The sequence below is a fragment of the Poecile atricapillus genome, chromosome 4 (genome assembly GCF_030490865.1).
Source record: "Poecile atricapillus isolate bPoeAtr1 chromosome 4, bPoeAtr1.hap1, whole genome shotgun sequence".
NCBI classification, from domain to species: Eukaryota; Metazoa; Chordata; class Aves; order Passeriformes; family Paridae; genus Poecile; species Poecile atricapillus.
In genome coordinates, this window is record NC_081252.1 from 43,999,787 (window position 1) to 44,014,769 (window position 14,983).

Here is a 14,983-nt window from a genome sequence, read left to right on the forward strand (position 1 = left end):
AAATGTCACATTTTTTTGTGGACCCCAGTCTTGGAAAGAAGCCTGTCTTCTATGTATTTCTGTGATCGGGGGACCTCAAAATGAGATTTACATCAAATAAGAGTGTTGTCCAAATGAAGCATTATTTCTGCACTGACAATCCATCAGTCTGTAGCTATGGTTCCATTTTCCAGTATCTTCAGCCTCATGGTTTTTTTTAGACCATGGTGCTCGTAACACCAAGGTTTTGGGTTCCATCCCCATGTGGGCCATTCCCTGAAGAGCTGAATTAATGATCCTCCTTGGGTCCCTTCCAACTCAGAATATGCTGTGGTTCTATGATTCATTATTAACTTTAGCTGCATACACACACTTATTCTTACAGGTGTACTCCAAACCCCACCATACCACACAGGTATGGCCGTAGATGCAAGAACAGCTGTTAATGATAACACATACATCATTGCAGAATCTGCATTTTAAGAGCTTAGCTAGCTAACCCCGTGTTTTGAAAACTTGAAAGAAAACTGTGGATTTGTTATGATAATAGAGATTTTCAATGGGTAAACTGTATTTGCCTCCTAAGTCTCCCCAAGTACCTGTGAAGTGATTGACACAGTCATGCATTGTTTACATAATGGAATTGCAGAATGCTTCCTGGTTTTCCTTAAAATAGCCACTTCTCCATACCTACACCTGCCCCTTGCTCACTAAGGTTAAAAAAAAAAGGAGCCTCTAGGTGAGAATACTTGAGCTTAATGATATGCATTAAAGAAATCCAAGCCTTTTTTTGACTAATTGAACTTCGTTGGATACTAAATGCGAACTTTGATGTAATCCTTTTTAAAGTATTGGCATTCTTTTAAGAAATGTATGGCTACAAACTGAAACAGTATTATGAACTATCTCAGAATGTCAGTGCCCAAGACATGCAGCACTTAATCCTCTATTATGGTGTAATAAACCTCATTTTTCTTGGTTCGTGTTTAATGACTGTAATGCCAGTCCATCTATCATAGGTTACTATGTCACAGATAATGATCTTCACACAGACAAGATTCCTTCAGTCCCTGTTCCTAGATATTATTTCCTGTCCAATTACATCTTGTAACTCTCTGCTTTTGTCTTGCAGATTTTCTCTTGCTTCATGTTGTGTTAATTTCATCTATTTGTCATAAGCATTTTGAAAGTAAATAGCAGTTATGTTGAGGCAGTTCTGAGGGCCACAAGCAATCAGGTATCAATCACCCTGTGCTGATTGCTGCTCAGTTGTAAAATGACACATCAGGCTCAAAAATTGTGTGCTATTAAAGGACTCTGGAAAAAAAAAGGAGTAATGGAAATGTTACCCTCTTAAGTAGTTGTGATCTTATTATGTACAAACCTTCTTATGTTTTAAAAGTCTACTCTGGAACAGTTCTGACGTTGTGCAGATCTTAAGGATGCGATGTCCAAGCATGATCTGGCAGAGTAGAATTCATAAAACAAGTTGTCCTGTACTGCCTCTCTTTTTGGACCTCTGTCTCCCTCTTCTTCTCATTTTGTTTAAGGTCTAGTGTGGGTCACTCAAGTACTTATCTGCAGTTTTTTAGTGTCTCTTTAATTTATGGAGTGTCTGGGATGAGAGGATGGCTGTTATTCATTCCCATGGTATGTGGTTTTGGACAGGTGAGAACACCTGGATGGAATATTTGCATGATCAGAGTAGACGGCAGTCTAACCTAGAGAATGTGCTATTTATAGTAGAAAATATTTTATTAAAAATAAAATTGGTGTAGAGTGCAGATGAAAAGTCAGGGTTGTACTGGGCTTATATCCCTCCTATGGAGGTGATCTAAAAATCACGTCATGACTGTTGCTAGCTCTGGTGTGTAACTTTGGTGAAAGTATTGAATGTTTATTAAAAAACATCTGGCTGTTTATATTTTGAATTCATATTAGGATTTCTATGTTGCTGTATGGCATTTCAGATATTTTTTTCTTCTTGAACTACATGAATTGAATTTTGAGTTAATATTACAGTGTTAAGGCTAAGGATGACACTGAACTTTAATTTTTATTCAGTTTGTTTCACGTACATCTACACGTATAATCAAATTTGAGACAGGACTTTCTTCACATGTAGATGTGCCCTTGTAGTTGGCACATCTCGTTCTCATGACTAACCAGACTCACCAAAGCACTGTTGCTTTTACGTGACTGATGCTTCCTCTGAGCATTAGTGGCCTGGGAACTCTGTGACACGGATGCCCTGTGTTCAGTCTGCTGCATGCTGCCTGCCTGAAATTGTGCCTGTGTTTATCCTGCATTTGGAAGGCTTCTCCTGCTTCCCTGAGAGCCACCCCTTTCTCTCTAGCAATTACTATTTACAACAAAGCAGTAATCTTTGAAGTGGTGCTGGTAATTGTGAGCAGGCAGCCTTTGGGCAGGTGTGCTTGGTACAGCGGCGCTAGGCAGCTGCAGCCAGCAGGCCAGCCAGCTGTTGGCCTGCTGAGCTGCACAGCTGGATCCTGGCCATGGCAGCACAGCTTCTGCTGCCCAGAGAGGAGGAGGAGCAAGGTGGCAGGTCAGAGCTGGGGTTTCTGGAGAGTCCTTGGAGCAGCCCCACTCAGAGCTGTGCCAGTGTCTGGATTTAAAAAGGCAGGTCAGCAGTGTGAGAGGATACAATACACTGGCTTAGCTTGCTATAGACCTCCTCTTCACTGGAAATCACTAGCGAGTTGACAACCTACTTCTGCTACTTATAATCCATATTTTTTGTATATGCCCTAAACCAGGTCACCTAGTAATCCAAAAATGACCACATTGGTCATTTCATCTGTATTTTATAGTAGTTTTTGGTGTGTTTAGTGGTTTAACATAGCAGTTTATAAATGGCAATAAATTAGGGAATTTGTGTTATACTTTGGCAATAAATTAGGGAATTCGTAAATACTTGCAAATTTGTTCAGAACCTCAAACACAGTGTTAGTGACCTTCACAGGATTATGATGTAAACTTTGGAGAAATATGAGGAAGTCAATTCCAGCTTGCAATTTAAAAATGTTTTGAATCCTAAGAGCATTATTCTTTGTGGTTTCTGCAAACCTAGCTTGGAGGAATACTATTCAACTTAAGGACTTGGTAGATCATATCCATTGATAATGATGATAATAAAAATAATAGTGGGGCAATGATTTCTAAATCAAATTTGTGCTTAAATTAATTTTTTTCAGCTGCATAAAGAATTCAGTATTTTTGTAAAGTACTTTTTTTTTGTGTTTTGTACACAAAATCCAATTCAGTTTGTAAAAGGTAAAATGTACTATTGTTTTCTCTTGCTTTTCTCACTAAAGTGTCAATAAACCTGTTTCTTTTGGTCAGGAATTAATAAAGAAAAAATCCTGAAACACATGAATTAGCTTTTTATTTGTATACAATTTTAATGGTGAGATGAAAAAATAGTCTTAGGTGATAAAACAGTCAGCAGTGAGTAAAGTAGTGCTGCTTGTGTGTCCCACAAACTGGTCTTCATCATGTCACTCTGAGGATTTTTTTTTTTTAACTCCAGATATCTACTTAATCTTATTGTCACCATAGTGACAATAAAACCTTAAATTGCCTGTTCTTCCTATTAGATATATCACTATGTTAGAGATGGCATTTATCTGTGGATTTATCAATGGAAAACTCAATAATAATTTATTTTTTTCTAAAAAAGGACCAAAAGATGATCACCTAAAGCTTTGCTCAGCCTCAGTTGCAAAAGAACCCATGTATTATTTTTATCACTCTAGTTCTTATAACAAATAGGTGCTCTATTATGAAAGTGAAAAAACTTTAATTATCTGTCTTCCTACAAAAGCACCATGTGAATATCTAAGGCCCATTAAATGTTACTTATAAAATGTCAACCCTGAACACACTGCTGCTTGTTTTATTCAAGTGCAGGGATTGATAAGTACTGCTAACTGCATCTTAGGTGGTTGTATTCTCTTTTCTCACTTCCCTGTCTCTGGTCATTAGAAAGACTGATCTTGAAATCTTGTGCTCTCTTCACCAACTCAAGCAGTTTTCCCGGGGACAAATAGGAATTTATTTTTTTAAAAGCTGTTGGTTGTTGTTTATTTTTAGACTGTCAGATGTGAAGGGTGCTGCAGTGGATTCCTCACTTGAATTCCTGTACTGAAAAATGTTTGAAACAATACTTTAAGAGGGGAAAAAAACTTGCTCTCCTTTTTCCCTGCTATGTTTCTTTAGTCTCTGTCATAATAGGAATTAATAAAATAAAGACTAAAATAATAATTAATATTAATAATTAATGTTAATAATTCATAAATAATAAAAATAGGAATAACAAACATGTATGGAAGAGAGAAAAGCTATATCACTGAATTGTTTCCTTGTTGTAGGTTAACAAAGCCCTTGTCATTTGCGGATTGTGTTGGGGATGAATTGCCATGGGGATGGGAAGCCACGTATGACCCTCAGATTGGTGTATACTATATTGATCACATAAACCGTAAGTATTTCTTACTTTTTTGCCATGTTGATTGTAAAAGGCGACTCATCTTGGTTAGGCTCAGAATTCTTGATTAGAATAGAAATACTGGGGAAAATTTGCCTTTGGTATAGCATTATTGGCTTTACAATGCTTGCAAGAAAATCTGCTGGTAGAAAATGGCTGCATCTGTTTCTATGTATATTTTTAATTGCATGGTGATTATGTCTAAACCGTGTAAAACTAGCAAAACATGAAATACAATGGTATTTAGACCTATTGAAATGAATATATTCCTGAAAGCATTTATATTTTCTCTCTATACATTTATTACTCCATATTGATATGTTTTTCTATTTTCCCAGAAATAGTCTTTAACAGCACAATGGCAAAGATTCTATTTGAGATCAACACCTGAATCTAGGTACCTGCATCTGTGCTAGCAGTACCTGTACTTACCTAAAAATTACAAGGTATCTACAGCCGTTTCAGATGCTTAAAATTAGCAGAGGCAACTATACAAGGTCCGTAAATGTGGCATGGACAGTAAGAGGCAGGTGGCCTTCTGAATGGCATCTCAAATGCATGGGCAAGTGAATCCACCCTGCCTTGTCTAAGCTGTTTTTCCAGTCAGTACTCTTTAGTCAGTACTGTTGGAGTAATATAAAATGTGATGTAGCTGACTGGTTGGGTGTCTGCTTTGCTTATGAGATGATTTAACCTCCTTTGGTTGAGTTGGACTAGAACTCTGATAATTAAATGAGACATTAGATATCAGGTGTACTTGTTGAGCACCTGCAGATAGACACCTAATATAGACCTGAATCCCACCCAATAACCTCATTTGTGCTCTTACAGCCCTGCTTTGCAATGAGAGTCCTCTGATCTTACATATAGTGTTAGACACTCAAGAACTTTTAAACATACAAGCATCCTTGACTGAATTCAAACGGTGTAGAAATTAAAGGGTTTTCTTCTGAATCTAAATGTGATTATCATCTTAAACTTGTCTCTAACTTCTGCTTTGGCCAAAATTATGGGGTATACACCTGTAAAATTTTGAGAGGCCAGTTACATTTCTGGGTGTTTTGAGAGTGCTTTCAGATATGTGTGCTCTGATAATTATGGTCTTTTTATTTAATGTGTGTTCAAAATTTTTAATCAGTTCTGAAAACCTCTTGTAGCTTTGTTACCTTTTTTTTAGAAATAATTCAAATGCTTTCTTTACTCTTAAATATTACTCCTGTGCATTGAAGGTAAATTCCTGAATATTAGGAGCTATTAATGGTTTGAAATTTTGGTATACTTAATTGTATGTCCGTATACTTAATATACATCCACTGTTCAGTAGTGCACTTGATTCCTCTTATATTAATATGTGTATTTCAGTGAAACTTATTTTATAAAGTGGTGAATTTTAGTTTTGTACACTGTATTTTGGACAGTGTTTTTTTGTGAGAGTACTCTTCAGTTGCTGTGTGGTAAACTGCCTAAGGATCTTACAAGTAGGTCATTTGTTTGATGTACAAGATATGGAGATTATAACTTCTTCTGACTAGGGTGCATGCAATATTTCAATGCTATTGAAATCTGTGGCATGGAGGTCACTTGAAATTAGTGGAGAAAAGCCTTTCTAGAACACAGTTGTTGTGTCTGTTTAGTGCTTTTTTAGTTTTGTAATAAGTCAGATGTGCTGAGTATGCTTTTTGGATTTGAAGTGTTAAAATTCCTTGTCAGGAGAGTAGCTATATTAGAACAAGGAAGACTTTTACTCTTTTGAAAGTAGTTTTGTTAATTCTCTCTGCTACTGGACAAAGAAGCCAAATGGGGGAGAAAAAACTTATCTACTGCTAGGAGGAAGAACAAATAGATAGATGCCTGAAAAACAGGTTGGATAAAGAAGAATTTCAGGACTCATAAGTAGCAGCCTGAGGGATAGCACCTTGGGAAGAAATCTGCTCCTATGTGTTAGGCAGGGAGAGGTGACTAACGATGCTTCATGTTCACTGCCATTTGGCTGGATTTATTGCAGCAAAATGTTTGAGAAAAGGTCCACTGATTCTCTCCTTTTGCATCCCATAATTAATTATTCTGAATAGCTTCTTTCTTATCTGTCCTTTTTCTCATTTGCTTTTCTAGTGTTGTTCCTACTGTGTGCCTCTCTACAAAGCCACTTTTGTTCCAACTGTGAAGTTTAAGGTTGTCCACAGGACTTGGACCAGTTTTACTATGGTGGCTCCAATTTTGTTACATTTCTCAGACCAGCCCAGTGAGCTGAGGAGCAGGTTGTCACTCAAGGTTGTTCCCTCCTTTTCTGTAAAAATTTGAGGTTGAAAATGGTAAGGGTGGAGTTTCCATTAATGATTAGATAGGTACTTACTGCAGTGGATATTGATGGAACTCCCAATAATTTAGAGAAAGCAGTATTAGACTGCACCTGGCAAAGTTCTAAAACGTCTATTTGTAGAATTTGTAGAAAGTTTTTTCAAAAAATACGTAAATCAATATTAATTTTATTTTTTTCAAAGTATTTTCCTCATCTGTGCAATTCTTTTTCTTGATCTTTTTCCTTCTCTTACATAAACCTGAGAAAAGCCTACTCTTCTCTTCTGCAGAGGGTTAAGAGTTGTCTGTAAGCAGTGTGCAAATGTAGAAAAATCCCTCAGATTCTTTTGGTGTCAATATGTTTAAGGATAATTTAGTTCTATTGTCATCTCACATTTTCTATATTTTCTATATTTAATTTTTTTTTCTTTTCCCCCCAAATACAGTTTGGGTTTTTCAACAGCCCTAGAGCTTTCTCATGATCCTTTTGGATGATGTAACCCACTTTGAGAAGCACTGACTGAGGTCATTACTTTATGAATATATTACCCCAATTAGGAGATTTAATGTGATGCTTTCAGCTTCAAGAGAGACCAGATTACAGGCCATCTGGCAAGGCAGAACATGCATATGATGTGGGTAGCTAATACTGTAAGAACTTAAATGCTTACCCTATTCTTCAGTAGTGCCATTTGTTAGAGGATGACTGAAAGGATATTATTTAGTGGACAGCGCCTGAGGAGTTTGTTTTATGCAGGATCCTTATTACTGTGGTTTAGAAAAGTCCAAAGATTTTATGACTTACGCAGTTGACTCCTATAATCAGTATTGCATACCTTGTTCTCATGTGTTCATCTACTTCAGCTTATTTGCTAACATTTACTAATTTTGCTAAATAACATGGTTAGGAACTCAAGGCAATACTGAAAATAATATATAACTATTAGTCCACTTTATTTCATATATCTGCAGGCAAAGTCATCACTTTCTAATTTTTTCCAATTCTCCTGTGGGCTTTTCCACATCAAGCGTTAAGTGTCTGAGATGAAAACATTTATGTTCTTAGAGCTTGGATTTGCAAACACCTTTAAGCTGATACAATCTTTGAAAGTATTGGTCCTGCTCTATTGCTACCTCTGGCCTTTTGTTCTGTCCCTGCAAAGTTTTTGATTATACTGCCATGAGCATTTGCATGGCCAGACAGTGAATCAGATCAGGGAGCTGATTCAAGTTGAAACTAATCCAGTATGGAAGTAAAAAAAAAACAACTGCTATTTGTTCTCCTTTACACACCTTTATTTATGCAAGCAAGAAAAGGAAGGTGACCTGGGGATATGAATGAACAGTCAGGTGGAAGAGATGGAGGATAGCTACTTTTCATAGTAGAAGTGGTTAAAGGCATTTTGAAATTACACCCTTGAATTTTCATGTTCAATGTGCAGGCTTGGCAGGAACCAGTTTTCACTCTGAGGCTGTGATTTCCAGGTGCACTTCTTAGGTGGTGGTAGCAGCTGAAGTAGCAGTCAATGCTTGTTCTGGTTCCTGTCCCCACATTGTGTCTGCATGAGGATATGCAGTGAACATAGACAACAGGAAGCACTGCTTCCTGAGGTGTGAGTTTTTCTCCCCCTCCTTTCCCCCAGCTGGTCAGCTTTTCTGATGTGGATCAATCTATGGTGTGTTTAGATGAACAGTTGTGGAGGTAATGGCAGAAAAAAAAGGAAACTTCTGGTTTGACATGCACTGTCTGAGGGAATCCTGTAGTGAGACGAGTTCTGCCTTGACTTCAGCACCCTATCTGTTCCTAAATAACTTACCCCCTTTACTTTCAACTCTCATCTTCTCAGATAAGTCTCAAGAATAACAAGGAAGTGGTTGCTTTCTTCATTGCATTGATCTAGTTAATTCATAAATACTCTGCTCTTAGTTTAGTGGCAAAGGTAGCAGAACGGCAATGAGTGACAGAGTTTAAAAGATATTGATAGGAAGGAATAGTTTTCCTAGCCCAGTACAATTTCAGACCATCACACCACTTTTTTTTTGCCATTCTGTACTTCGTGTTCAGTATGATGATTCTTCTCCCTGCACTCCACCTGGCACTTTTCTTCAAAATGGAGTTGGACAACCACCTTCTCTGCTTCTGCAGCTCCTCGCTACTTAGTTTTAACTGTCCCTTTTGGAAGCATTGAATGTGTCTTTCCCAGAAACATCCTTCAATCGCTGTTTCATCCACAAAAAATCAAAACTTGAGTCAGCGATGATAAAAAAAATAGTGAAAAGAGTAGCTATTTACATACAGTTTCACACTTACAGCACAACATTTTAACTACAAGAGTTCTATTTCTTGTAATCATAAAGGCTTTCATGCTAGTTTATGCTTGTGCAACTGGTTTATCTAACACAGGGACTTCTGTGGATAGACTGCTTCAGCCTGGGAGTCTAGTACATCTGCATCTATGAAAGTAGGCCAGATCGATTCTCAGGAAAGGCTGGATCTGAAAATCCCACCACCAGTCTGCAATTGCCAATAGCCTGAGGGAGTCAAGTGGCATATCATCACAAATGTGCCCCCTTTGTTCCCATGACCTACCACCATCTTGTATGCAAGTGGTGACATGCTACCAATTGTGAAGACTCTTTACTGTTAGCAAATGCACATGGCAGAAACCCAAGTGTTATGTGTCTTACCTTGACTTTCTTGTAAGCATTGTCTCTGCATTCTGGCTGTAGGAAGGGATTAGAGTAATCTGGTGCATGCTGGCTACAGGAGGCTCGAGTAGTGAAGGCTCTGCATTAAAGATGGTTTTACCTGCTGGCATTTATGTAAAGATCATACTTGCATCTTTTTCTTCTGTCTTTGTTCTGCTAGTCTGAGCAGTAGAACATTACCTACTTGCTTGATAATGTAGAACAAAATCCTCAGAATTTCTACTGCGTTTGACTCTGAAATAGATAAGCATATGCTGCCCCATATCTAGAGGAAACCAACAGTAAAAATCTTTGAATTAATCTTTTTTGGAAATTTGCTCATACTTGGACAGTATAGCTGGAAAAAGTTCTCATTTTCTCTCATTGCTCAAATTCAAGAGCAAAATTATTTTATGGACAAGTTAAGAAAGTGTCTGGAAGAGAGGGGGCACTTGTTGTATGAATATTTGATGGCAAGAAACAAACTGTAGAGAGGTCAGTTTTGAACATACTCCAAATAACCTAGTTTTCATCCATGTCTCTCTTTAAAACCCATATTCCATTTAATTATGTGATAGAATGTTATTTTCTTTGAGTATCCAGCAATGTGTTAGATCATTTTTAATATGTCATCTTTTTGGCTTGCATGGTCTTACTGAAACTGCTGTCTCTGTAATGTGCAATTCTTTATTTTTATGTACCTATGGAACAAAAATGTCAGTGTGAAATGATGCAATATTTACTTGTGAAACCTTCTACAAATTTTTGAGTACAAATTGCTTTTCTTGTTGTTTGAGTTTGAATACCAAGTATTTTAAAAGGCAGGGGGGAAAAAAGGAGTAAGGAAAAACAAATTCAGAAAGTACTTGCTATGTAAACAATGAAGTACATTCCTTAAGAGAGTCTAGTAACACTTGATTATTCTCCTTGAAACTAGCGCTAGTGCAATTGCTCCTTTGCTAAACATTTATCCCAGTTGCCTGCAAGATGTGTTATGCCTGTTGAAGTACAATGAGGTAATATTTGCACTTTCTTTTCCTAAGTGTATTTTTGTTTGATTGCAGGCAAAAGTACTGGAGGATTGAAAGCCAGTTTGTTTATCAAGTAATGTGGGATATACTTGTAGAATAAACATATCCATAGTGATTACGTCATGTTGTTGATAAAATTGCTTTTATCAGCCACCACTTAGCTAACTCGTACTATCCTGTGGTTGTTGGTATCCAAATACATTTTTCCTCTTCTGATATTATATGTCAAAGGGTTGTTCTTGGTTTTGTTTGTGCCATCTTGAGACATTTTTGTGCAAGCTACCATGAAAATCTTGATTCCCTTTGCTGCACCTAGCCCTAGCTTGATTTGCCTGCAGCCCTTAACCAGGAGCTTGCTCTTAGCATGCAGTAGGATGCTTTCAAGATACCTGCTCCTTCTCCAACCACCTCCATGGAATAGGATGTAAACCTGACAAAACAATGGTATTGAGGACTGTTGAAAAGCCAATCTCTATTTAGCTTGCACACTTTCTTCAGCAGCTAGGGTCAGGAGAAGTTCCAGTGGTGAGGGAACCTGAATGTAGTCAGCTGTTGCATTTAGGGGTTTGAGGTCTGCACAACTCTCTTAAAGGTGGGGTTTATTTGGCTGGAAGGGGTAGTCCTCCAATTATTATGTGAGATAACCAGAGATGTCAGGTGTAGTGGAGTTATCTTTTCATCACTTACTGCTTCAAGCAGAGAAATTTCCACCTTGGCACAGAGTATTGAGCTCAACCATGACATGGAGAAGTAGCTCTGCACCAGTCACAACTACTGCAGGGCTCAGCCACTGCAGTTTTGTTGCCTCCTTCTGGTAACCCAGGTTTCCAGGTTTGGGAGTATTCCTGTAAGTTGTTATATGAGGAAGAAGGTACACAGTATTGATGAATAGGTCCATATTTATGAATGCAATACATTACTAGATCTGTAAGTAGGCTTACTGTTGCCAGAAAAAAAATCTTTCCCCAGCTGAGTTGTTCTCCCTACTTTGTACTGGCTCATTGGACCTTTGACAACATGTCACAACTCACCTAACCTGCTAGAACATGATGTGTCTGCCTCCATGTCATCTTCAGGAGACAGGTAGTGTTTGGGTGGGCTTCAGACATCAGATATACTGGACTGAGTAAGTACCAGACTGTGTAAAGAGAAAATGTGTATGTCTAAAGGTGGGGACTGAGGGTTTGAGGCGATGATAGAAACCATCACTGACAAAAGAGAGAGCGATTACACAGCTCCAGATGTGGCATGCAACTCTCCCCTGCTCTCCTTCCTACAGATCTTAGGTCTCTGATCCTCATTTCTTGCCAGGTTGGCTAGTTTCCCTTGGGATAGCCACTTTTCTGAGATGGTGATTCTGCAACAGTTACAAACTGAAATAATATGGGCCTATGTTTAAACAGAGCTCTCTCTTCAGAATAAAAAGTATGTCATGATTTTCTCTCCTCTTGCTGTGTATTTGTCCTCCTCAAGTAGCAATCTAGATTGTCTGGCTTGTTTTTTCTGAGGGACCTCTTGAGAGCATTTTTTTTCTGTGTTGCCTGAATGCAAGTGTCTCTGACTTACAATTTACATATTAGTTGTTCTTGAGCCAGTTGACGCTATTATTTTGTTTGGCAAGGGGAGATATTGGAAAACTATTGCTTCCACATATTGTTTATCCTGTAGTAAAATATCCAATTCTCTTATGTTTAGCAGTGGGGCGTCAGGGAGCTGTTCCCAGTGGGATTTTCTAGTGGGATTGTACTTCCATGTATTTTAGGGAAATAAGATCTACTGCTGATAAAGTAATAGTTTCCTTCTGGTTAAGTAGACTGTAAAAATTTGGCAGAACTTCTTGACAGGAAACAGGAACGTAACATGTGAAAATATCTCATTTTAAAAAAATAACATGCCTGACTATTGCCTGTATCCCACGTATAATATATATCCTATGTATAATTACAAAGACATGTGTAACATTTTTGCAACTGAAGTGTATTTTTGCCAAAAGAACAAACAAAATTTCCAAGGCATAAGGTCAGTCCTGACATTTTGATTTTGAATTATTGTTCTGGACAGGTTTTCGTTTTTTGGTTGTTTTTTTTTTTTTTTTTCTGAGTTTTAGTGCACCAAACTTGGCTGGCAGTGAGCCAGGAGGAGTGCATTTCATGAATAACAGTGTGATTAAAGCCAGCACAGCCTCCTCCTCTATGTTACAGGGCTGTGATCCTTTCAGGGACAGGAATGTCCTTGGGTGGAGTGTGCCATCCTGCCTCTTGTGTGGTTCCGCTGAGTGAGACCACAGAATTTCTCCCCAGTGTGGCTAGTCACTTAGATCTTTAAAAAGAAGGAGGAAATAAACTGCTTGTTTATTGGGGTTTTTAAATAAATTTATTAACTATACACTTGCAGTAATTTGTTTCAAGTTTAATTAATTGGTTCTAAATTAAGCTGTCTTCATAGAATTGAGTAATTTTGCTTTGCAAGAGCCTTTGCTTACAGGATGCTAAATCCAAGTCAAATTAGGAATAAGTAACCTGAGTATTACATGCACTGCCACCCTCTTCATTCTGTTACTATGGATCATTATTTTTGCATTGTGTTTGGACAAGGAAGTTGATACACACAATTTAAAAAAAAAAAATCTAAGTTGTAGTATTCATAGAGCCTGATGTACTACTCCTACTCATTTAAAGATCCATTTGAAGCAGGTTTCTTTAGTTCACACCTAAGTTTGTGTAGAAAATGTTGGAGAGGCCCTGCCAAGAGGAGATGGTTTGTTCATTTTCCATTGTTGGTGATTGAAGTCCAGTTTGTGTTTTCTAGAACAGATGCAGCTCTACAGCTCTGTCTAGTGTTCATTACCAGTGCTTACTCCTCACCTGAGGAGCAGAAATAACATCTCCCCATCTGACTAGCAGGCAATCTGCTGCATTATTTGTATCTGCTGCAGACAGGGTTATAAGGTATCCTGTTGCAGTCACCAGTGGGAACATTTATCTGCCTTAAAAAAGAAATGAGATCTCCCTACTTTATTTAACATTAGCTGCTGAATAGTAAGGGGAGGAAAAAGTTTGGATGTTCTTTGTGGTTTAAATCTCACTCTGGTTTAAGCATGAAGGACTTCATAACTCGTTTTCAAATGTTCAGGAAACTTTTCCCTCAATTATTTGCATGTAACTATCCCAATAATATTCTTGTGTGTACAAGTTTGTCCTTAACAGCAGGTGCTTGAAACATTCTTGTCCAAGGGAAAAAATCCTTATCTTTCCTGAGAAGTATAAATATTTATTTTTGAAAGAACACTGCTTTATAAAAAGTTATCGGCTCTTGGAAGGTGCTGAAATGAGCATACTTTTCAGTGCTACATTTCAAAATGTAGTGCTACAGAACCAGAAATATCATCCATAGTTCTGTCTTTGGGGTTTTTTTCTTCTGTGGAGTAAACCTACTGATGAAAATAGAGATAACTGAAAAATATAGATGAACAAACATATGGTGCTGCTATACAGGCACATGTTTTTAGAAATATGTATACGTACATATATACATATATATATATATATATAATATGAACAACTTGCCAGACAAGAGATATGCTTTTTTTGGTTTTTAAATTCATAATATTTAAGAAGAGAACAGAATAAAATTTTTAGAGTCTTCTCTGTTTGATAAAGAGTAACCATTCTAGGATAGTCATTCCATACTGCTTCAGTTTTTCCATGGTGATGTATTTTCACAACTGAGCATTTGTTCCATAATAAATACATGCAGTTAAAATTGACTGAGAGTAATTTGATCAGCCAATGTACCTACACATGCAAATGCCCAAACGTTGGTATGCTGAAGTTAGTGTGCAGTTTTTTTAAATGCAGGGTCACCTTTAACTCATTTATGACTCTCAGTATAAAGGATGCTAGCTCATATAATCGTAGTATTGTTTTGTACTTGCAGCTTGGAGAGGCAAAAAGGAAATGTTTGATTGTATTTGTCAGCAATACAAAATAATCTGCTGTTGATCAGCTTTGTCCTTCTCTTGCAGTCACAAGGACAGGGCATCTGTAGGCCATGTTTTAGAACTCTGCGGGCTACATTTGGTCTTTGGGCTGCATGTTGAGCAATCCTCACTTAAAACCTACAAAGCAATTACCTGCAACATGCTCGAAGATGAGACCTTCCAATCTTGTAAGATTATTTGGTGTCTGCTGGTTGCACTCTTAAAACACAATCACATCATTACATTCATCTAAAAAACCACCATAACTGCATTTATCGTATTTGATCATTGACCCATGAGAATTCTGCTTCATGCTCTTCAACTTGCTTTACAAAAAAGGACAAGTATGGAAACCAGCACTTCTTATCTTGTGTAAATAACTGTGAATGTGCAGTGTGTTAAAGCACAACAACAATAAGTGGGCACAGATAGGAACATGTGTTGACCATTTAGGAGAGAAAAGGTATTGATTTGCTTCTTTGTGTGCCCAATATCTTTGTG

General features: G+C 37.6%; 1 protein-coding gene across 1 annotated transcript in view; it reads left to right on the plus strand.

Annotated features, from left to right (window-relative positions):
- The window catches only part of WWC2 (WW and C2 domain containing 2), a 94,005-nt gene that overhangs the window by 31,080 nt on the left and 47,942 nt on the right, over window positions 1-14,983 (plus strand). The window contains exon 2 of the mRNA XM_058837639.1: window positions 4,371-4,480. Within this exon, the coding sequence (XP_058693622.1) occupies window positions 4,371-4,480 (110 nt within the window). The remainder of the gene's footprint in view (window positions 1-4,370; window positions 4,481-14,983) is intronic.